This window comes from Oryzias latipes, chromosome 2 (genome assembly GCF_053564925.1).
Source record: "Oryzias latipes strain Hd-rR chromosome 2, Olatipes_Hd-rR_3.1".
Lineage (NCBI taxonomy): Eukaryota > Metazoa > Chordata > Actinopteri > Beloniformes > Adrianichthyidae > Oryzias > Oryzias latipes.
This window is the reverse complement of record NC_136238.1, coordinates 11,309,287-11,334,131: the sequence shown is the minus strand read 5'-3', so window position 1 is coordinate 11,334,131 and position 24,845 is coordinate 11,309,287. Positions and strand designations below refer to the sequence as shown.

Here is a 24,845-nt window from a genome sequence, read left to right as displayed (position 1 = left end):
CGTATTTCAAACCCTAATGTGGTTGATTTAAGTTGAGCTACACATGAGAAGACAACAATCCCAAAAGTTTCAGACTGGTTAGTGGCTTAGACATATTTTAACCAATTAGCTAAGGTGTAGATCTTTATTGCACTGCACCATTGAAGTATTTTACATTTAATTGAGATCCAAAAAGGATATATTTCACTGTTTCTGTGGGCAGGAAAAGCATTTTGTGAATTCACTTATTTTCTGAGGAATATGGTCCAAAAACATTATCGTTACTGACTCTTTGAGCTCAGCCAGCGATGCGGAGATGCGAACGTCGTGACCCAGCAGGTACAGCGTGGTGATGAGGTCGCTCCACTGCACCAGCTCTCCCAACGGACCTCCGCTGAAAGCGTTCTCTGCAATCTTGAAGCCAGACTCTTTGGTGAGCAGACCCAAGTGAACCAGGATCTGACGGAGGATAAACGCAGACATGTCAGACCCTCACGTCAAAGAACCTAGAGCTCAAAAACTTCTTTTCCTGTAACAATTTTCCACCTGAAAAGATTTTCCCAGCAGAATGTGAAAAAAAGTAGGCTTCTTCCTGTAAAATCAGCTCTACTTTACCTCTGCAGGTTGTCAGGTGAACAGCTCTCACGCAGAGAAAAAGTCAAGTAAAATATGAAGAACTCCCAGAGTGGTTTCAACTGCTGAGGGGAACAGGTTGTTCCACAGCAGGGGGAAGCAGTAATGGAGGGCTTTGTTTGAAGTGGCTACTGTACAATTGACTTTTTTTTTTTTTTTTTTAACTCAGCCAGCCTTTGTTGCAGAAATGTCTCATTAACTTTTAATATAAGCTGATTCATATTTTAAATAGATTACCTGATGAAATCAGGAGGAAGCTCAGAAACTTTCAAGAAATTTGATTTCAGAAACGAAAAGTTTAGGGGTACGATCTATAACAGAGGAAGCACAAAATGAAAAAAAGTTTCCGAAAACCCTTATTGGTGGTTAAAAAAAATAAAAAATTGCAGCAGCGCCGGAGAATACGGCGAATTGTTCACAAGTGGATGCTACATAATTCAGGGCTGGCGGCAGAAACCAGCTCACGACACAATGGAATATCCATGTCTGTCTATTCCCACCATCAGATGGGTAAGAAGTACATAGATGTGTGTTTGTGTGTTGGAATTTAGAAGTCCAGTATAATTTGAACCCGACTGCTAAAGGGCTCGTGGGAGATCTGTGGAATCCACTGCTCCCTCCAGCTGCTCGCTCAGACTTGCTGCTTGTTTAGAAATATCAAAAACATCCTCAAGTAAGAACTGTCTCTCTTCTTCAGCTCACCTTCTTTCGCCGCCGTTTAGCCAGGTTCTGCTTGGAAGCCAGAGAGCGGATGGCGCTCACCCACGGCTCGGCCATGCGTTTGATCCTCAGCATCATCCAGCGGAACTCCTCCCGCTGCGACATGGAGCGGTAGAGGCTCTCAAAGCTGGTCCGGATCTCCGCCTAGAGACAGATTCAGCAGATCTCGCCATCACGTTTCATCAGTTAGTGCTGGGTGATACGACCAAAGTTCACATCCCAATGAATGCAACGTAGCAATTTGGTATTGTAAATTCAATTAGTGAGTAGTTTATATACAATGGAAATGGTAGTAGAAACTTGATATTTTTATATTTACAACGTTCTTCCAAGCAAGACAAGTGTTGGCCAGTTTAGCATAAGCCGTTAAAAAGCCGTTTAACTTGTAGCCATCTTTGTAACAGTGACAGAATGTGACTGGACTATTTGATGAGCGATTATGCCGTCATTCAACACTGCTTTTGTTGGAAACAGGAGCTGCCATACTCTACCAATCCCTGTTGTTGGGTCCATATGGGTCAGATGTCCTAACGACATCAATTTGGGTTTTATTGGTTTGCTTAGGATTTATTTGGGACTAAAAAACCTTTTTTACCGTTCTCCGTTGTGTGTGTTGCCATGTCAGGCACATTTTGACATAAGGCAGTGTTGTAAACGACAATGCTTCATATAAAACGGTATACATTTCCTTTCATCCGGAGGATATGCATCGTCATACCACCCAGCCCTAATGCCAGTACATTTAATTAAAGAGATTTGCTTCCATAGACCATTAGTGAAGAAAGAACCACTACTTAAGTAAAGAAAAAAAAGTTCTTAGAATCCATTTGAGGTCAACTGTTGTGCATTTGCTAATCTGTACATCTTCTGCTGAGTCTTGCTCTGTTTTACATTGAGCTGTTTGGTCCACATAGGTGGAGGGGTCTGCTTTCGTCTCTAAGACAATGAGAACAACGGAAATAAACTACCGTTTCCCCACCGGATAATTGCAGGCTTGTTTTCCTTTTAAATGAATCCTAATGTGGTTTATTCCAAAAGTGAACCATAGAAAAAGTAGGTGACGTAAGCAGCAGTAATTTTGAACAAAACATACAAATTTAAAAAATATACTAAAAATACCCTTTGCTGGGGTTTTTTTTGGAATCATGAATCATCAGAAGCAAGTTCAACTAAAGTTGTGGAAATATTCAGAAGAAATGAGCATGTGGCCCCAAATGAAGTCATCCTCTTTTGCATAACTTCATCTAAAAACATGACATCAGATACAGTCAGGACCATAAATGTTTGGACAGAGACACATTTTTTCTAATTTAGTTTATGTCCATTACCACGGTGAATTTTAAATAAAACAAGTCAGATGCCATTGAAGTGCAGACTTTCAGCTTTTATTCCATGGGTTGAACAAAAAGTTTGCATAAAAATGTAAAAGAATTAAAGCATTTTTGAACAAAGGGGGTTTTCAACCAAATATTAGTAACGACCATTTTGTTTTCAGTTATTTCAATGGTCCAACTACTTACGAGCCCATGAAATGAAGGGATTGTGTTTAAAAAATGCTTTAGTTTTTTACATTTTTATGCAATCTTTTTGTTCAACCCATGGAATAAAAGCTGAAAGTCTGCACTTCAATGGCATCTGAGTCGTTTAATTTAAAATTCACTGTGGTAATGAACAGAAAGTAAATTAGAAAGAATGTGTCTCTGTCCAAATATTTATGGTCCTGACTCTATATAATGAGCACACCAATCCACTTTTTCTTAATACATTAATTTAAGATTACAGGAATTAGTAGATTTTAAAACTGCCCAAATCATGTATAAAACATTAATAAATTCTCTGCCAACCAAAATTCAAATTATATTTCAAAACAGAAATGCTGTAAAAAAATATAGCTTGAGAGGAACCAACAAATTATATCAGGCGTTATTTCAGACTTGTATTTCATTTCATGTAAATGTTGATTTGAAATCTAGAAATCTAGATATCTTTACATCTGCAGGTTCTGTAAGTTAAAGGGGTGTGAGAGGGGCCAAGTTACCAACTGCAGTACATAATGGTTCTATGATGACATCAAAAAAAAATTCATTGAAACTTTATTTATAAAAAAAAAAACAACGAAAAGTCTAGAGTACAGAGGCTGGTTAGAAGGAAACCAAGAGCGAGATTTCTAAACAGTTTTTAAACAGTTTAACATTTTTTCTAATTTTCTGTGAAAAAGAAATGTTTATAAAGAGTTGAATCTGTTGTAATAATGGACAAAGTGTAAAAGAAGACGATGCAGGAGTCGCACCTTTTCAAGGAGGGGCTTCAATAAAAGCTGAGAAAAATAAAGGAGACATGTGACAGAGAAGCCACATAAATGCCTAGAATAAATGAGATCTAAATAAGTACTAGAGGCTTTCTAAGTCAATGTCAGTTGGAAGGCTGAGCCTGAACACAATTTAGGAAGACTTTGAGTTGTAGGACTTTTGAGGCGAGATATAGTTTATGATACAAAGACAATGAGAGGACAGAACCCCGTCATTACCAGCTGCTTGGGCGGCTGAGACAAGCTTTATGGAGGACATGAGGTCAGGAAAAAGTACTTCAATCTCCACAACAGAGGGCTCAGTGCTTTCGAGATATCCCCCCTCCCCCCAAAAAAAGATATATGAAAAGTGCCGGGTATTGATTCATCAGCAGCAGAGGGGAAGGTTTTTCACGCCGCTCTGACTCTGGACGACGCAGAGAAAAAGCTCCCACAGAGATCTGCTGCATTGGCAGGGAGAGGGAGAAACCATTATTCCAGATTTTGCCCGAAACTCCCGTCATTCCAGCTCTGCTGTGGGAGGATGTATTTTTGCTTCAAAAGAACCCCCCCCCTCCACAAAAAAAAAACAAAAACAAAACACTCAATAATGGCTGCTGAGTCTCCCCTGCAAAGCTTACACAGCCTCTGGTCACTGATGCGTTTCTCACCTGCCCTCTTTGGTCAGCTTCATCGGCCAGGATTTTGGTCCTCCAAAGGAGCCGAGGACACCAGTTCTCCACCTAAAAAAACAAACAAAACAAAACTATAAACTTCAGAGCACAAACATTGAAATATTTAAATTTGACTTAGTTTTAAAATGCAAGTCAGTGGTTCTTTTGTCGGTCTCAGAGTATAAAACTGCAGCTGCTGGAGTCTCTGCATGACCACAAAGTAACAGAACGCCGCTTCTGATGTCTGCAGAAAACGCAGAATAACCGCTGGACTGTTTGAGAACCCTCTAGTTTGCATAACCTCACTGTTGAACAACAAAACTGTAAAAGGACGTGAACTGCCTCAGGGTAGGGGAAATCATCCACTCTGTGCTAATGGCATTTGAAGTTCTTCCTCAAAGAGCCCTCTTCTTAACACTTGACACCTCAGAGCAGAAGGCTTTGCTGTGAAATCAAGAGGTTAGAACCGTTGAGGTGTGGCCTCCATCGTGGCTTCCCTTATCTTCCTCAATATGACTAACATGGAGTTCAACTCATTGGTTTTGCATGAGGAGCTTCACTATCGCAAATATATTCAAATGGAAACCAACGCAAACGGAACACCAATGCATATCGTCATGGCAACAAAATAATCAAACGTCCAGAGCTCTCCCTTTTCTCTTCTCTTCTCCGTGAACAGAGAGGAGGTTTCTCAGCCTAATGGGTTACCTTGCTTTGCTTCCTAGCCAACGCTTTCAGCTCAGATAAAATATTTACAGCAGGTTTCCGACCTTTTTCCATTCCTGCACAATAAAAATCTTACTTTTACTGAAAATATTTGCTTTTAATGAAACAAAAAAAAAGAAAGAACTCCAGCAGGAAAACAGCAGATGTTGAAATAAGAAAAGTGTCAATCTAGCAAAACATAGTGGCTTATTGTTTTCCTAAAAAGGTCAACGTTTGTAAATCTGTTTAACATACAGACTAATTAATAGACTCAAGTTTTGCGTTAGCATCATCACAATCATTTGTTTATGTATTCATTTACTTATGTCCCCCAAACTTCTCCTGTCCAGCAGCTGAGCAAACAAGAACTGAAGGGCTCTTGTGTTGGACAGATTTTACTATCCCAATAGGTGGCTAAGATTCTTTGGACACATGAGGGGTATATTTGTACAGACTCCTTTTCTATTTGAGGCAATACTTCAAGTTTGGAAACTACTGGATTCTCTTCATCGCATCCGAATCATTCTAGATGCATGTCAAGTTGCTCAGTCCCATGCCAAAAACACATCTACTTTTTTTTAAAGCAGCTGCATATTTGGAATACTTCAAAATAAAAAAAACACATGCATTTAACAGAGAAAAACCAGGAGTCTTCACTATAAATATGGATTTATTGAGACAGTTGTTTCCACACACCATAATATTAATGCATAATATTCAGCAACCGGTCGTGTAATGTTACGAGGATGCTGCTAATAAAGTTGCTCAAGTGGTGCATTCACATCTCTGATTATATTTAGAAAATCACAGTTTTAGTGAAGCTTTTCTTTATGCATTGCACCTTAAAAGTCAGACCAGGTTGAATTTGGCGACTGATTTTTTTAGTTTCCACTTGGACAATTATGGGTTAAGAGAAAACATTTTAAGGGTTTCCACACTAAATCTAGTGTACAAATAGAGTTTAAAGCAGATGCAGTTACTTTACAGAGGATGAAGAGAAACATGACCCTCAAAAGTTAAGAGAAACTGGAAGCTTAAAAGAAAGAAAAAAATCAGACGTTTGTACATGGCGGAGCAAGAAAATATTGTCTGATATTAAACAAGCCTGTGGCCTGAAAAAGGTTGGAGAAGATTGGTTTAACTAATTCTGGCTCAGAGAAACGCGTCTCCCCCTCCTCTTCTGCAGTCCAATATTGTTGCTTTTGTCTGAAATGACTGGACTTTGGATGGGTTTTCATCCAAGGCACGTGAACGTTGGGAGTGGGGTCATTTGGACCCCACAAGACAGTACGGTGAACTTTTTTTTAAATGGTTTTTGATCTTTACTGGTGTCCAGGGCAGACATGAAATCCTGTCCGCCTTTGTCATGGGAGGGATAACACGTCAATGTAAGGGTGGGGTCATCTGGACCCCACAAGATGGCACAAATCAAGAGAACTTCTATCTTCTCACATCAAGTCAGGCTCAGAAAAAAAATCTATCAAATCATCTAAATCATAATTTGGTGTTTTTTGTTTCAAAAGTGAATCTAATCAACATGAACTGGACCGCTACCAAGAACTGATACTTGGGTTAGGATGGATTAGAACAGCGGTCCCCAACCCCCGGTCATTTGTTACCGGGCCGCACAGAAAGAATAAAAAACTTACGTCACTTCCGTTTTATTTATTTCGGAATCTGAAAGATGTTTTACTTTGAAAAATTGCCCCATTCTCTGTTACATCTGTCTATGTCACTGTTGATGCAGGCCAAGGCGCTCTTCTCGGTCACGTGATAGGTTACTGCTAAAATAAAACCCAGGAGCTAGTAAAATGAGTAAAAAACAAATGTCTTTGGAATGTTTCTTTGCCAAGGGGAAAACGCCCAGAAAGGCGACAGAAAAGGAGCCTTCGACTTCCAAAAAAATAAATCTATATTTAATATACAGTACTGCTTTATGGCACCATGAGTGTGGAAAGGGGAGTGGATGATGACACCTGTGCGGTGTATAATGTTATGCGTGTCAAAATAAAAGCACAGAGTTCATCTTGTCACGTCTCTGTTCTTCATTCATCGTAGTTTTGCTACAATAATCATTCGCTTACTTTTATAAGACCGGTCCGTGACAGTTTTGTGTAACGTCACACCAGTCCGTGGCGTTGAAAATGTTGGGGACCACTGGATTAGAAAATCATTTAAAAATAAAAATAAAATTTAAAATGAATATTTAATGATTAAGAGATGCCAAATTCGTTGAAAAGTATGTGAAATATTTGACAATAATTTAAAAAGTGATGCTTAAATATTTAAGAACCTTGTGTACAGAAAGTAACATTTAAAAAAGGAGTTAAATGTGAGCAATTTGCTTAAACACTTCCATATCCATGTCCTCCAGTCAACTGCCTAATTTGGCTTTCATCTGAAATGATCTTTATTTTCTATTTTCCAGCGCTCAGGCGGGAGGGCTGAAAGCATCCTTGAAGGAACATGAGTGCTTACATGCCTCATTAATAATAACTGGTTCCCTCTTTTCTCCTTGTTCCTGGCAAATGTAGAAACTGAGGACGGCTAGAAAAGTCACTTCATATCTTCGCTTGTAGCAAAAAAAAAAAAAAAAGAAAAGACCCACATCTGCTCAAGAAGCCTTTCTTGTCGACTCATCACACTCCCGTCTGCTCTGAAGCACTTTAATTTGCATTTTTAAAGAAATGAAATCCCATTCACTTTTTTCCGCTTTGCTCTTACTTTCACAGTTTCCTTTTTATGTTCTTACAGGTTTTCTTGTCATCATACAGGAAGTTGCTCCTCTTCCTCAGAGGTATTATAGTCTTTTCATTTTTTCCCATTTTACAACAACTTATGCGTTGAATTGTTGCTGTATTCTCCTAAATATTGTTTAGTTATATCATATCAGCACACAGCACATTGATTTTGATTTATTTGAGTTTAAAAAAACAGAAGCCTGAAAGCAGTCAGTGAACTCACCTCGCTGAGGTAAATGAAGAAGGAGCAGGTGGACCCGTCCACGCCGTAGTTGGAATAGCAGGCATCTGAACGCCACATCTCCTTCATCCACTGAGGAAGAGGAGGGAGAGGAAACATGCTTACCCATACTGCTCACGTTTTTTCTTTAAAATCAACTTAATAAAAAAAAGGTACAAAAATTCTTGATATACACTTCCATCAGCAGAGGGGCAGTTTGTACGGACTGATCTATTCTCTGGGGGGGGTTCTGCCATTTTGTAAATATTCCATAAACTATTATGGTTTGTTGTTGTTGTTGACGGTTACAGAGTTCAAAAAGGGTTGAATTAGCTTCACAAAAAGAAAATCTTTGAATCATCGGAACATATTGTCCATTTTCACGAACAGTCATTGATTTGAACCACTCCTGCTTCTACACTATTGATTCTCAAGAATACAGACTTGCGTGGCCCAACACTGACTGGGCTTTATAAAAACCAAACACAGGGCAGCAAAGCTTGAGTGATTTAGATCAAGTGTGACAGAATTGGTTCAAACTGATGAGTTACTCACCTGATCCAATGAAAAAAACACACAAGAGTCTATTAACCTGAGCCAGATTAACCCTTTTAACACCGGAGCTTTAGCTCTAGTGTTAATGCTCTTTGAGTTATCATAACTCGTCGGCTGTTTACACAGTTAATGTAATTTAACGGATTCTGCAGCTTAGCACTGATGTGCAACACTTTACAGTGGTTTAGTGTTTACACAATTAACGTAAACCAGCTGATTCTCCCAAATAGAAAAGCAAATTTGTGCAGGTATGCAACACTTTGCATTCGTAGAGGGTAGCCACGTTTCTCTGTGTAAACAGTAAAAGACTTACAGTAGCTTGAAAGGCGTGTGTTTTTTTTCTTTTTATCTCACCGGCAATATCGCTGGTGTTAAAGGGTTAGGCCACTGATGTGCGACAATATAAGCTATTCAACAGGAAGTCAGGTTCTGACATCTATCAATCAATCAATCTATCGGTGAGAGGCATTTGTAGTATCAACTGAGCATCTTGCTTTGCAATGCATTATGGGATAACTGTTCCCCAGGGTTTATGTGTTTATCTGCATCGCTTAAAGTTGGGGCAGTGTGAGAGTGTGATTTTTAAAATGTTGTGCTTTTTTATGTTGTTTATTTTTTGTATACAAGTCTGTGTATAACATTATGTACAAAAAGTGCAATATAAATAAAGATTGGTTCAAACTGTGACTATAAATCAGGGGTTGACATAGCCCAGAAATTTGCACTGGCCCACAGGGCCAGTAGTTTTTGAAACTTACTGGCCCTGCCTGAAAGTTACTGGCCCGACACCGCGCATAGCGGGACCCGCCGCTCCGCAGGTGCTTGCAACTTTAGGGGGGTCCGAGGGCATGCCCCCCCGGAAACTTTTAATATGGTGCAATTTGGTGCATTCTGGTGACATCACTTATTTCTACACTTTTCAATGACTGAAAATAGACCATATCAAACTTAAATCTGCTCTAGTCTGTTTCAGATGTTTTGAAGAGAGCACTGCAGTGTAGTAGGTAACACTAGTTCAGAAGTTTTCATGGTGCTTCTAACGGCAAATATCGCAATAAATCATAAACCTTAAATGTGTTAAAACAATCTAATGGCAGCTTGAACCATTTAACGAATCAAATAAATCCCTTAATGCATTTGACCAATCGGATGGACGCCTTCACATTGTTGACCAATCAGATGGAGCCCTATTATGTTAGATGTTTGTAACCTATGTCAACGTGGGTCATTTGGAGTATAATTTTTAAACTGGGAATGGTTATTTGGTTATTTTGCTGTTTGTTTATATACCACAAATTATATCGTTATCGCAATTTTAATCTCTGATATGGCATATTGCGAGTTTTCCTCATATTGTGCAGGTCTAACTGAGATCATTCAGCTAACTAGAAATACTTACTGCTTACAGTGTTGTAAAGAAAAACAAAATTAAGTAGTTTAACATTCTACTGCATTTGAGTCTGAGATTCAGGTATTTGGAGTTGCCTTTGATTCTTTGACATTCAACTTAAAGCTTAGTGCATACAGTTTCATCTTCAATGCATTCATTAAATATCTTGCTGTCCATAGTACTAATTCCACCCATTACTCCATCTAACATATTCCTATCTATTCCTGCCATGTCTTCCACATCTCTGACATGCTTCAGTCTCTCTTCAGTGACGGTGTCGGATTTATAATCAAATGTTGTAATAACCCACTGGCTTGTGCCTTCGTTGTTGCTGTTTAACATTGTTTTGTATTGAATTGTTACATTCAATAAAGTTTGAAAAAAAAAAAGTAGTGAGCGCGTGCCGCGTGGTGCTCGGCAGTGAAAGCCGCGCGCGCTCAGGCGGGAGAGAAGGAGAAGTGATCAAAGGTTTCCCATAGAAACCCTTGAAGTCTGAACACAGGACTAGCAGAAAAACTAAATTATGAAGACGAGGTAAATCTACACGTTTTCGCAAAATTTACTTTATTGAAAAAGGTGAAGAATATATAAACCGTTAGATATTTTAGTGGCCCGAGCGGACAAGTGAAAAGTAAAGTCTTGTGGTCCGCACTGCTCGAAAAACAGGACCGGGCCAGCGGACAAATGGCTATGTCGAGCCCTGTAAATTAATTTAAGGTTGGTAAAGGGGTACCGGGGAGTGTTTCAGGAGTTCCATTTCATTTTTTATTGACGATTACTCTGAAAAATAAATGTCTTTTTTACAAAATGATTAAGGGAGCTGGTTTCATTTGATTGGCAGCTGGGTGGACCAATGGGTGGTTTACTCCTTTTTATACCATGGTCTGGGGGAATACTCGATTCTGATTGGCTGCTGGGTGTGCATTAAAACCTGATAACTGCACGGTGAAAAAAGAAGTTCCAGTCACCAAGCTTAAATGTTTCGTAACACTGCATAGCGCCGCATCACGTAACAAATAGTCCACTAATTGTGAGAAAAGCGATCCAAATCAGAAAAAAAAACAAGAATTAAAGACTAAGAACTCTTTAATATGTATTGCTTTTGTAAGTGACCATGGTATTCCATGGCTTTGCGTCGCACGGTGTGCGTTAAAAAGTAATAACGCACACTTCGTCGGCCATTAACCCTTACTTGAAAGTTAAGGTGGACGGAGTAAATTTCAGTCAGTTTGTCCGTCCAATTTCTGGCTTCATTTTCAATGTTAAAAAATAGTATGCATGTCTCTGACATGAAGCAATGAGTTGAAAACTATTTCACATTGTTCAGAATGTTAAGGCGGAAGAGAGAGTAGTTTGATTATAAAATGACATCCAATTAATCCATTTAATTTACACCTCACATGGGTAAATAAGGAAATGTCTTCTAAAACACACGAATGTCCGTCCGTACTGAATGTTGTAAAATAAACAAAAAGAAGAAAGACATCAAAGGCATTGTTTCAGTTTTGTTTCCTCTACTTTGCTTTAAGTCAGAGGCTTGAGAGCATCACGCCGTCTTACAATAACCGGAGGGAGCAGCACTACGAGCTCGCAGACATGAAAGGAAGACTGGGGGAAGATGTCTCGGCAGTGAACGCACCACGACTGTATTGGTCTATTGAACGAAAATGATGGATTTGTCAGATGTTTAACTGCATAAGTTTGCTTTTTTTCATGTTTGAACTGCATAGATCGACCGTCTGCATCTGGTGGAGCAGCCCCACAAAAACACAGTCCAACATGTGTTTCGCTGCTTAAGGATTAACAGGTTATATGTGACTGAAAGTTTAGCTTCATGTCTGTAAAGTGGTTTATGTCTATAAAAGTTAAAGTTTATTAGCCTTTATGGAAGTCCTACAAAAGTTTAAAAAATGAACTGAACTTGTAGAAATCCTCTTGGGTTCATTTAAACTCCTGCAGACTCAATTGGACAATAAATTGGATTTAATTGGACACTTTTTCAGTGCGTATAATCCTAACATAGATCTTCTGTTTTTCATAAAGCTTTATTAGGGTATACACAAACATTGATAGACCGAAACTAAGAAGCTAAAATGCTCGTAAAAGAATTTTCTCTTTGTCAAATGTTCATAATAAAATGTTATTTCTCAAAACAAAACCTTGTTTTATGTGTTTTTGGAGGAGCTGCATTCGAAAACAGCCTTTTTTAATTTTTTACTAAACTCATTTTGCATATTTAAATGGAGTAAGTGTAATCAAGGGCAAACTTTGTTGCTCTGAGTTTTTAAGTCTCTTTCAAATTTAGGCATTAAAATCCCTAAAATAAAATAAAATAAAACAGAATGAAGTTCTGATGCTTTTTCCTGCTCATTTCCTGTTGTTGGCTGGATTTCCAACAACTGAGTCAGGAGAAAGACAAACAGGCTTAAAATACAAAAAAAAAAAACTTCACCTTGAGCTTGCTCTCGCAGTGCGGGAAACCGTCCAAAGGAGGCAGCTCACACCTCTCCTGGGCGCCGGTGAGGAGGTCTGCGAGAACACAGAGAAACAACAGAGACGATCGATGAGACTGAGGCGGTGTGCAAACCTTTCAGGAACTTTTTGTATCATTACTGCAGAACAATGAAGGTGCGCTCATTAAAAATGCACGATCCAAGAGAGAAATAAAGTTTGTGAAAGAGAACAGAAGTCAGAAGTTTCTCATTTCATATGGGCGTTGACCAGTGACTCTAATATATTGTAGCTGACAGCTACCGCCATTTTTTTTAACACATTGCTGTGTTTAGCGTAGACCTATGCTTGAAAGCCGCAGATCTCAATTAAAACACTCTCTTATTTTAGCAGAACTGGGAGTTTTTGCTAACTTTCAAAAATGTTTCCATCAAAAAAATTCAGCAGCATCTCTTTTAGACTGAAGTTTTGGGTAAAAAAAACAAACCAAATAAAAAGCAGTTGACATTTTGTCACTACTTTAACACCCAAGCTGTCACCAGTGCTGGCTAAATAACACATTCTATGAACTACTGCAACACTTTAACCATTTACTGAGTTGATGTAGTTCCAACGGATTCTGACACCGCTAGCTGGTTTATGTTGATTAAGTAAACACTTCACTGCTGTTGCTATTTACGCACAAAGCGGATTTCTCAGCTTCAAAATTACGTTATGTTAATTGCGTGCAAGCTCCTGTGTTAAAGGGTTAACAAAAAACACTCTGCGAACGGGATTTTGTTAATATTTAATATAAAAAAACAAATTTGTAGCAGTAAAAGTCCCAACTATTCAGTTAAATGACTTTGTGTTGTTTTTCTTGATTTAAAAAAAAAATCTAAAAATGAACCCATTCCAATTTAAAACTTTAGACTCTAAATTAACTGAGGAATTTCTCTGTCCTTATTTGCACTCAGCTGTGCAGTTCAGGTCTCTGTTGTTTATCTTGGTTAGCATTTCCTCTATGTGGTGAAAACTCATAAAATGAGGCAACAATCAAACAGCAAAAAAATAAAACATTGCATATTTCATGCTGTTTCTTTTTAAATTGGTGCCGTTTTACCACTGTAAATCTAACCCAGGGGTGGGCAAACTAAAGCCCCGTTTGGTCCGGCCCCCTGAACAATATTAGAAATTTCTTTTATTTTTTTCCAATCTGGCTGCACACTAGGGCTGCACGATATGAAGAAAACTCGCGATATGCGATATCAGTGATTAATATTGCGATAACGATATAATTTGCGGTATATAAACAATTAGCAAAACAACCAAAAACATTATTCCCATTCCATTACAACAGCTTAAAAATTATACTACAAATGACCCTTGTTGACATAGGAGGCGAACATGCAACATAATAGGGCGCCATCCGATTAGTTAACAACGCGAAGGGGTCCATCTGATTGGTCAAATGCAGAAAGGGATTCTTCCAATCCATTAAACACTTCAAGCTGCCATTAGATTGTTTGGCCACATCTAAGGTAACCATTTATTGCAAATTTGCTGTCTTTTGCGATATGCATATTGCACAGCTTGAAATTGCAATAACGATAAATTTGCGGTATATTGTGCAGGCCTACTGCACACGATTGAGACCCACGTAGAATGTGACATTGCTTTTCACCTTTCTACAGTCTGTGCCCTGATCTAAAACCCTCCAACACTCCCAAAAAAATTCTCCAAAAAATAATCAACTAAAACCACAAAAAGTAGGCTAAGCTTGAAGTTAACTGAAAATAACACACTAGACATTCCTCTGACCTGATACCAAACAGACCGTTTACCATTACTGTAATGACGGACAAAATCAACTTAAAGGCTGCTTTATCACATTTGAAATCTCCACCCGTCGCCCGGCTTCCGTTATGCCCATTACTTTGTGGTAACGCATGGCGGGCAGCCAGGCCGGATCACCTTTAGTTGTGACGCAACACTGAAAACCACAAAGAGTGTGCCACCAGTTTAGCCCACAATGACGCACGCAGGTCTAGAAGCAGATGAAACGTCTCTTTTGACCCGTTTTTACTTAATGCCATAAAACAAAAAACAAAAAATCATGCATTTGGAGTCGGGAGGGAGCGGCTTTGAACTCGTCCCTTTTGCTCCCATCATTGCAAACGGATTAACGTTGGGCTTTCATGCCAGCGCTCTTCTGATTCTATAATCTTTTCTGATATCACTATTCATCGACGTCATGGTTACCAACCTTTAAACCAACTTACTGCTTTACAGTGAGGCTATGAGGGAAGCAACAAGTGGAGAAGAAAACAGGAGGAAGGTGGAGGAGATTGTGGAGGTGTTGCTATGAAGTAATTAGCCGCTCCGGCTTCTGTGGGTGGAGGGAGGAGAGGCTCCCTCCTCATGCTTCAGTTTGTTTGGACAGAAATGCTGCAGAGCTGAACATGGTTGAACTTCTCTTTTGCAGTTCCCCTTTTCAGTGTTGTTCTCTCATGTTAGATCGAGTTGTACTCTAAAGCTTACTGACACAATTTGGCTTGAGTTAAAGAGATAAAAATATGGTGCCATGCTGCAAAAAAGAACACAAGGCAAAGCCTCAACAGTAATACAGAAAGCAACCGCTCTCCTCTCATTGATTCAGTCATTTTCAGGTGAAAGAAAATGGGCCTTTTTTTTTTCTATAACCCATGGCTACTTCTAAATTTTCACTCATAGCTTGACTACAATAATCCAGCTTAACCTCTTAATGACCTGGTGTCCACATGTGTGGACTTCACAGGCCAGTGTTTACTAGTGGAAGCAGTTCAAATACTTGCTAATAAAACTGTTAGGCTTCAGGCATATATGGACTGCTAAGGTGTGTGACAAAGTTGATCTTTGCAGCTGTGTCAACTGAAACAGAGTTTCCACATCCTTGACTTTTGGTCAACAATAAAGAAAACAATAACTGGGACCAGGTTTAACTTGGTCCCCAATCGATCGATAATATTAATAAAGCTGTCAACAAGTAATACATCCAATCAAACATGCTAAAGGGTGTTTTACCTGTAAGGGGTACAATTCCTCGAGTAAATAAGACTTTAAAATAAGACTGACTGAGCGGAGAGAGGATGCAGAGGGGGTTTCCAAGGGCAGCAATAGTTGAGGAAACAGTTTTTTAGGGAAAATGGAGAAACTGAATATTTTTTCTTGACGACGAAGAAGGATGAAGACTTCTTTGAGCTTTGAAAGCTTGGTAGTTGTTGAGTAAATGATTGGTGTTTCATCCTTCAAACATCCCCTGATAAGTCTGCCAACCCACCAAATGAGCAGCTAAGAAGCTGTCAAGAGCCACCAGGCAAATCTGAGATTTAATCAAGCAGAAGCTTCTGCTGAAGAAGAGCTAAATCTAAATCCCTTCCTAATCGGAGCGAACTATTTAACCCCCCCCCAAAAAAAAAAAAAAATCACACCCGCGAGGTCCAGCTCAGATTTGTTTCCTCGAAGTAACGGCCTGATTTCCCGACAAATCCTGGGCTGTTGAGTTGTAAAGCTGGGGTCATGACTCAAGCCGTTTCTTCTAACAAGGAAATGTTGCATCTTAAGACGGTGACACAGTTATGTGCACTGGACAAAGCAGCAAAGAGAGAAGCAAACAGACCTTTTTCAAATACTGTTCTTACAATACCAGAAGGGGTTTAAAAGAGCAAACAAAAGTCAAGGCACAGCCTTCTTCAATAAACGCAGCTCATAAGAGCAGGGGTTGTGTTAAAATGATGAAGGAAAAGACGACTGATGTGCAGGAAAAGTGGCACGGAGATGCAATATTTCAAGGGTAAAAACATGTTTGTCTACTGTCACGGCTACAAAACCCAATGCTGGTCATTGGATAGTCCTGAAATAGCACTATCTGAAAGAGTATATGAGATACTACTTACTTTCACCTCTCAAACCCCATGAGGTAATATGACATTTGACAATTGAATAGAGGACGTCTGGTATACGTCAGTATCTTGTTCCCCTTTTACCATCCGTCCCACTCTCTTTGGTTTCATTCTCAGGCTCTAAAACCTCTCAGGGAAAGGCCAAGCGTCAATGCTGTCATTTTTATTTTCAGTGGAGCCAAAGTAAGTGGCTTTATATTCTAAGACCATTTATACCAGATACCTAAAGAAGGATGTGATGTGTGGTGCATTCAGTCTTTTAAAAGCAAAGCCAGACAGTAGAAATCAATTTAACGGTGGAAAAAAATGAGCTTTTGTTCCAAACATCTTTCAATCAATACGCTTAGACTCTTTATTTGATGCACAAGATGTGAGAATCTCGAATGGTAATAAAAAATTTAAGCACAAATGAGCAGTTGCAGAAGCATTTCTTGTATGATAAAAGGTGAAGATAGAATCAAGTTGATGTTAGGCTTCCTGTGGTTAAACTCTGTTCAAATACTGGATTTCCAGATGAACAGCAGATGAAAACATTCTATTAGAGTATGGCTTAGTCTCAACCGCCCTTATGGGCCCGACTGCAGGCAAAAAATGGGCAAACCTGTATAGGTGGCCCGCACCAAATATCAAGTTCATAGACTGCCCTTTGAGCCCGTGGAACAAACATGTTCATGCACATTTTTTTCTATGGGTAAGCTGCTAGCAACAGGTCATAATAAACACTTCTACAACACACAAGGGTATAGTTAGGGTGAAGTAGGTGAGATGTAGGCGTGTCATACAGATTTGTCCTTTTTTGGACTCCCCATCCACCTCTTTTGGACTGTTCGAGTGGGCCATAAGTGCGGTTCACGTCAAACATGCGTGTCGCTTGCGCGCCCAGTACAGGTTCAATGACAACTCAGAGCTAGCTGTAAGGGAAGTTGTGACTGAGAGTGGTGCGGAGGTAGAGCGGTCAACTACTGATCGGAAGGTCTAAGGTTCGGTTTCCGCCCTGCCCACCCATCTGTCGAAGTGTTCTTTGGCAAGACACTGAACCCCATGTTGCACCAGGTGGTTATCGGTTGGTGCCAGAGATGGGCAGCTGAGCCACCATCGGTGTGTGAATGTGTGTGTGACTCTGGGACAGTGAAGCACTTTGGGCCTTCTAAGAAGGTAGTAAGGAGCTATTTAAGCACACGCAATTTAACATTTTTGTTTTACAAATGGCTAGAATGTGGCACAAGGGTACCATACAACAGCATCACGTCATGCGAACGTCATAAGTCTGTGCATCTTACATTAACCTTACAAATACTTCACATCACACTTTTCGGATTCCATTTTTAACGACCCTCAAGGGAACTGCAAGACACACTTGCAGGCCTTGAACCAACCGCTCCTCCCTACGACCCTCCAACCCAACAGCCCGCCACATCTGTACAAGTCAACCCCCATCTGGGGGCATGTGACTACAGCTTTAATAAGACTTTTAAGTTGTTTTTCATTATTTGCAGTAAAAAAAAGTTGAATGATACATTGGGTTCGTTAAAGCTGCTTTAAGGGACAACAGACCAGGAGAGTCCTGTAGACCCAAACGGAACAGAATTCTCAAAAAAAAAAAAAAAAAGTTAATATAGTTTGGATTTCACACTGCACTTTTGAGACTGCACCAAGCAGCTTTGACAGTATCATGTTATGTCAGCTGCTTGTTTGATGATTGCGGAGGGCCCTTTAAAAATAAATCGATCTTACATTGTTGCAACAATGTCGAGTCACGATTAAAAAAAGTAAATAAATTAAGCACAGCTTTATTTGTCTGTAGCCCAACCCACTACCAGTAAGTAGAAAGCAGCATAATCTTATCGTGAAGGGATTCCTCAACCAACTGCCATGTGTTTGGAGCTAGTCTAGATAGAATTGAAACTGTCAGGTCCACACAGCTGTTCTACAGAAAAGTCCTTGAGGCAAAAAATAAAAAAACGTGTTCTAAAAATTCCCCAATCTCACATCTACATATCAGCTTCCTCCTGCTTCCTGTGAGCCGTTTGCCTATAATCAACCCGTCCCTTCTTTCATTTGAGCAATCGGATAGGCCTGCTGTTCCCTCCTGAGTTTTCCAGGAGGACGATGCAGATTCTACAGCAAAAGAGGTGGGAGAACAGAGCACCGCCAGAAACCCCTGATTAGCTTTCATCATTGCACAGCTATGATCATGTTCCCTGGTGGTTTCAAATAATGGTGGAAAGCTGCTGCTTCAGACTTCAGACTTCTAGAAGGCTTAAGACCAACCTCAATAAATTGAAGTGTTTTTATGTATGCATTTGAATGTAATTTAAATTTGCAATTTTTCTTTAACTACAATGTATTTATTTTTTGTATTCATTGCAGTTCCCATTTATTTAACTTTTATTTGTCAAGGAAATGCTTTATGAATATAGTTGGATTTTATTTTGCCAGACTTCGTTAAACCAAAAAACGTATTTAAAATAAAACACGTGAACAAAAGTGTGAAGCCAGCACTTCTGTTTGTAGAAACACATTTCCTCTGCACAGATCACGAGCTGTAGCTTGACGGCAGACGCTGCAGTAAGCTGACGGTTTCAATACCATCACATAAGAAAAATATCTAAATGTGGAAACGGTGTGCTTTAAAGCTGGAGTCGCACTAGAAGAAAAAAAAAACAAAAATGTTATTTTCCAAAGCACGTGCTAAATCCACAATGTGTTTTTGATATTCAATCATCGCTGGAGCCCCAACGAAAACTTTCAACACTAAAGCGATTCGAGACAAAGACACTCAGTCTGCACACATGTTGGACTCAGTTGTGTCTTCCATTCTACTTCTGCCTCCTTCATTAAGTCCAACCTTTGTTTTTGTTCCTCGAAACTGCTCAAGTGGAAATATTTTACATGTACTCCCACAAGTTAGGGGTTGGTTTTCCTAGAAGTACAAAATCTAATCTGGCTATTTGAGGAACAGGAAATTAAAGCAGTCATCTGCATTTGCTTAATTTTAACTGAATAAACCAAAACAAATATTAAGGGGGATTTCAATATGAAAAACAGTTTCTAGTTTGAATTCCGAGTAGTTTTAGTAACTCCTCTTTTTTTTGTGGGTGAATACTTAGTAGAGAATATGATCTACCATTGCAAGATGGCTGGAGTTCATCTCTACTGAGCCTGAAAATCAGAAGAAGCTTGTTGAGGTAGTGCTCTGCCCAAGAGGTTATGGGTTATGATTGTGTTCAACCAGGAGGAGGACCAACTTTTTGAGGTACACAGATTACACTACACTGTATGCAATTGACATAAAACAACTGCTTCTGATGCAGAGAAAAGCAGTTGTGCGTAACGGTGCAGAGCTCCTTTTCCCCGCTTTAGAATCCGTTGGAATGTTGATTACGTTAACAGTTGAAGACTTATGGTAGTTCAAAGAAGAGCGCGAGTTTTAAAGTGAAGGAATTTAATTACAGATATTCGAAATGCAAACTTGACAAATAGGTTGGTTAAAACCAATTTTGGGCTCTTTTAGACCTAAGGAGTAGCCACTCAAGAACTAAAGAGGTCTGATCCACACAAGAATTTGAATCCACAGATTGTTCGCTTCACTTGGCAGGTGAAAAAGCTCACACAAATTTTGCTGAAAACCTAATAAGTAAACCTCGGTCTGCTTGAGACCACAGTCTCTGTTCACTAGCAAAGGAACTTTGGTGTGATTCACTTCAGTCAATGTGCTCCACAAAATGAGACAAAGAGCAGAACCAAACCAAAGGTAGGACATCACTGTAGCGTTGCATGAAAAATATGGAAAATTATTGTTTATTTAAGTCATCGTTTCACTTTCACACTGCACTTTTGAGAGTGAATCAAACGTCTTGCAGTAAAACATGCTTCTGTTTTCGATGAGTTCACCGTTGTGTTAAGCACAGCAAATATAAATATCTATAAAAGACATTGTTGACAACCCATTGATATGCATGGTTCTGTATAAAACAGCAGAACTGGATTCCATGTTACGTATTAAAGACATTCAAATGCTTCTTGATTATTGGAAAACTGCTTTGCCAACATTTTTGTGGTCTTGTGAATCTTTTCCAAATTCTATTTTTATGAAGTGCTACCATGTGAAAACAGGAAGGACACGATAAGATTCTAGCCGACAGACTCCAGCAGCACTCAATAAGATAGACAGTGTCCTCTTTTTTTTTTTTTGCTTGTTTACCGGACTGAATCTGGGGTAGCACATATGGGAGAGATCTCCAGGGTCCTGTATGTAACACACCCCAGTGTACACGTTTTGCTGCCATGGACGCGCTCGTAGCTGCAGCAAATAAACCCATCTGCGTCCGTCACTGCAATAGGAGGTGGAGCCATTCAGTGTGGAGACATCGAAGTGGGTTTTAGCAAATTTTAACCCACATTGTGACAATTATTAGCTTGCATTGATTGCCACAAAGAAAACAGAGTGTTTCATGTTATAATGACAACATTAACTATAAATGCAGTGTTATTTCAGCTCTTTCTGCTGGTTAATAAGAGTAAGGGTTTTCTGTAAATGAAGTAGGTGGGATCTCAGCACCTTCATGCTTAAAGAGGCTGTGGTGTCCTTTGTTCCAATTGATCTGTACTGAGAGTAAAGGGGCCTCGCAGAACGTAATGGCGACAGCTTTGAGCTGAGGTTTCTGTTTGACAATAGGAGCTGGAATAGAAACACTTAAGCTACAATAAATTAGGGGGAAAAAAATACAAACTGCACATACTTTAAATGTTACAACTGCCTTAAAACATTTAATGATTACAAGTGTGTTTGGAAAAAATGGTTCTGCAGACTTTGTTGAATTGAACCAAAAAAAAAAGCGCAGCGCTAACATCCAACACTTTACTAACCTAAAGCTGATCTTCTCTGCATCAGAATCTGTTGGAATTACATAAATTACACAAATGGTTGAAGAGCTACAGCACATAATTTATTTTCCTGTCTGGTGTTGAAGGGTTAGTTCGTCATACTGGATCATCAACAATACAGCGCTGTTACAAAAGCTGCATGTTTGTTGGTGGCGCAAACCAAAACAAATCGTTATCAAATGTACAAAGAAGAAACCTGTTTAAATAATAATAATCGAATGGATATGTCTGCGCTTTTCCAGACATTAAAAGCGCTTTCAATGCGTATCAAATATTAATTTAATCCTCATTCATACTTGGTGATGGTAACCTACTGACCAAGGCGTGGCTGCCAGTACAGCCCCTTTGACAATCCTGGGACATTCACACACATTCAAACACTTGTGGAGCCACTCTGGAGGCATGGAGGGTGAAGTGTCTTGCCTAAAGACACAACAACAGTTGGCTGGTGGGAGTGGGGATCAAACAGCTGATCCTTTGATTATTGGCCGACTAGGGCTGCACGATATGAGGAAAACTGGTGATATTCGATATTAGTGATTAATATTGCGATAACGATAACATTTGCGGTAAAATAACCAAAACATCATACCTTTTTCATTGCAACAGTTTCAAAATTACACTCCAAATGACCCTCGTCGACATAGGAGGCAAACATCTAACATAAAGGGCTCCATCTGATTGGTCAACAACGTGAAGGGGTCCATCTAATTGGTGTAATGCATAAATGGATTTATTTGATTTGTTGAATACTTCAAGCTGCCATAAGATTGTTTTAGCACATTTAAGTTAACCATTTATTGCAATTTTCGGTGTCTTTTGCGGTATGCATATTGCACTGCTTGATATCGCGATAACGATAAATTTGCGGTATATAGTGCTGGCCTTTGGTACAGTCAGGGGAAACACGCCCGTCCTTGTATGGACTATAATTTTTTATGACAAATTATAGTCCATGTTCAAGCAAGAGACTTTTTTTGAACTTTTCCTTGACTTCAATTACTAAAGATTGGTGCTTTGAGCTTTCTTTTTTTTCACTTCAAATCTTTTCCTCTTTGGGTTTTTCAGGAATTATTGTGAACCACACCAGGATTCAAAACCCAAACTTAGATGGACCATTCAACTTTTTTGTTTGTATCAAAGTTCGGATTAATTTTCACACCGCTTTGAACGAAGCGCCGATCCAAAGAAACAAACTCTGGTGTGGAACGCACAAGACTTCCTGTTGAAAGTCGAGATAACAGAAGATAAGACAAACTGGATCCAGTTCCTTTTGCAAAGTTAGAAAGTATTTTAGTGCTAGCTTTAGTCTTGGTCGCCATTGGTTACAGCTAAAACAAACTGAGGTGAGTTCAGGGCAGAAAGAGAACAGAGTTCACAGAAAAAGAAGGAAGCATTTCACACCCTCACTGATGACAAACAAAACAAGCAGGCCACATTTTTGTGAGATAACTACTCACAGGACAAAGACAGCGACCCACATGTACACAGAAGCTGCAGATACAAGAGTGAATTGGCAAAAGCTTTAGATACACGTCAGCATAAAACGCAGTGGGAAGCTCAGACACGATTATGTAACTCTTGATAAACTGGTCCATGAACTGCTGGTTGTTTGAGAGGCGACCTTTCAAACAGTTTAGTTTGACCTCCAGTTCAACTTGTGTCCCTTTTCCCACCGAGCGGGTCAAAGCCTGAGCGCCATTCCTGACCCAGGCGGCACCCATAATTCTTAGAATATGGGGCCGCTTACTGGTTTAACAACCAACCAACACCTGCCAACATCTGGGTTGGAGTACAGTGAGAAAGTATTTGCGCAGCTCCAGGAGCTAACAGCCTTTTTTAATGAGGATCCAGCTCCCACACTCCTCGGTACCTCCCACGTTTCTGGTCTTTAAAATTGTTGACGAAATGTCTTTACCTCTTTACTGGTGTTTTTTTTTGTTGTTGTTTGTCTGTTGTTTAATTAGCAGAACATAAAAAAAGGCACAGAAGACAGAAGCAGATGTAAAACCTATGAAAAGTCTATAACATTTTAGCCTACCACTGTTTTTCCTGAACCATGCCAGAACACAAAGACACTATTAGAATCAAATTCCTCTCAACTGAGCTGCCTGAAGTCCTTTCAGTAAAGGTCATCCGTTTCTAAAACAAGGATCTTTTTAGACATATGGAGAAACTGCTGATGGATTACCACACTGGAGGCATCCATTTTACCACAGAAAAGGTGGGCCTACATTTCAATTAGTTAACTTGCTTCATTGGAGATACTAGTGAATGATGGAGCAACTCTACAGTCAAATGAAAGCCTATTCGGTGTTAGAAAAAAATAGAATGAGATCAAACTGGTTTTGTCTCGTGTGGTTAGTATGGGTGCGTGTTGTTTATTTTGACGAGAACTTTGAAAACAAGTTTCCGGAAATTTCTCAGATTTGATCTCTATTAAGTATTGTAAAGTTATTGAAGCAAACATTTGTTTGCTATAAATCTTTATGCCAAAATCTGAATTTTCTTGCGTCTGTGCACCTTCAAAATGCTTTTAATTACATCATCTAGTTTACCAAGTTAATAATAATCAAATAAACTTTGTAAATTAGTTTGAGGTAGCTAAAATGCTAAATGCTTAACCGTTTTTACAAATGTAGTTTGAGTTGCTATTTTTTTTTTGCAGTAATTGTAAAACAATGTTTTAAATAAATGTCATTTTACTAATAATTTAATTCTGTTTCATGGTTTTGAGACTTGACCCAGAACACTTTGAATCAGAGGATATTATTTCCTAATAAGGCCAGTTTATTATCAAAGCCGTTGGAAAAGTATAAACAAAACTGAAAACGGGTGCAGAATTTGAAAAAAATTAACACGGCTAAAAACATGGAAGAATATTGTGTTGGTTTTGGGATATGCACATTTAATGTAGCAAAAAGATTCAAACACTTAATCAAACCTCTAAAGATTTACATGGTTTTTCCATTCATTTACTTAAAAAAAACTCATTTTAAGACTCCAACATAACTTCAAATAACAGAAAATCTTATTGAAATCAATTTTTTTTAATCACAACAGGTGTAGTTTTGACAGAGCGGCAGCTATACTGTTTTTATTTCCCCCAACAAAGTTACAAAAGTCAATCCGATGGATATGTTTGGAGCTGAAAGGACAAATATAATTTTTTCGTTAATTTAAGGTTTAAAATTGTCGCATTTGGACCACCAAGAACCCGAAAAAGCAAAGTGCCTGAGATTTGTTCCAACTTTTGATTCTGCTACATTTAGATTAAACTTCTTGTAAATCAGGCCAAAAACATGTTGGGGAGCTCAGCTCTCGGCCTGCAACAGACAGAAGAAGGCTGAAAAGGATCGGCGTGGAAACCGTGAAGTCCCAGTTCTGCAGCTCAGCTCCATCTTGATAGCAGCTCCATAAAGGACGGGCGTGTTTCCCCTGACTGTACCGATTCTTATCTGTGTAATTGGTTTCCAGTCAGGGAGGAGCTGGGCTGCAGAAAGGTGGCGGCACTGCCAGCTGCCCGCTCCAAGACAGGAGACGCGCTCCAAAAGACAGCGTGGAGTGCTCGGGCCTTCAGATGGCTGCCAAAAGAGGCGGCAGCCCGAGCTGCATTCAGGACCCCAACCTCTTTGAGAGTACAGCTCCAGGACTCAGCACGAGATTTATACAAGATTATTAAC

General features: G+C 39.4%; 1 protein-coding gene across 1 annotated transcript in view; it reads right to left on the bottom strand.

Annotated features, from left to right (window-relative positions):
- The window catches only part of mgat5 (alpha-1,6-mannosylglycoprotein 6-beta-N-acetylglucosaminyltransferase), an 84,028-nt gene that overhangs the window by 32,253 nt on the left and 26,930 nt on the right, over nucleotides 1-24,845 (bottom strand). The window contains exons 4-8 of the mRNA XM_004066574.5: nucleotides 12,357-12,433; nucleotides 7,963-8,052; nucleotides 4,291-4,362; nucleotides 1,315-1,476; nucleotides 269-438 (exon numbers count right to left, since the gene is read on the bottom strand). Coding sequence (XP_004066622.1) covers nucleotides 269-438; nucleotides 1,315-1,476; nucleotides 4,291-4,362; nucleotides 7,963-8,052; nucleotides 12,357-12,433 — 571 coding nt within the window. The remainder of the gene's footprint in view (nucleotides 1-268; nucleotides 439-1,314; nucleotides 1,477-4,290; nucleotides 4,363-7,962; nucleotides 8,053-12,356; nucleotides 12,434-24,845) is intronic.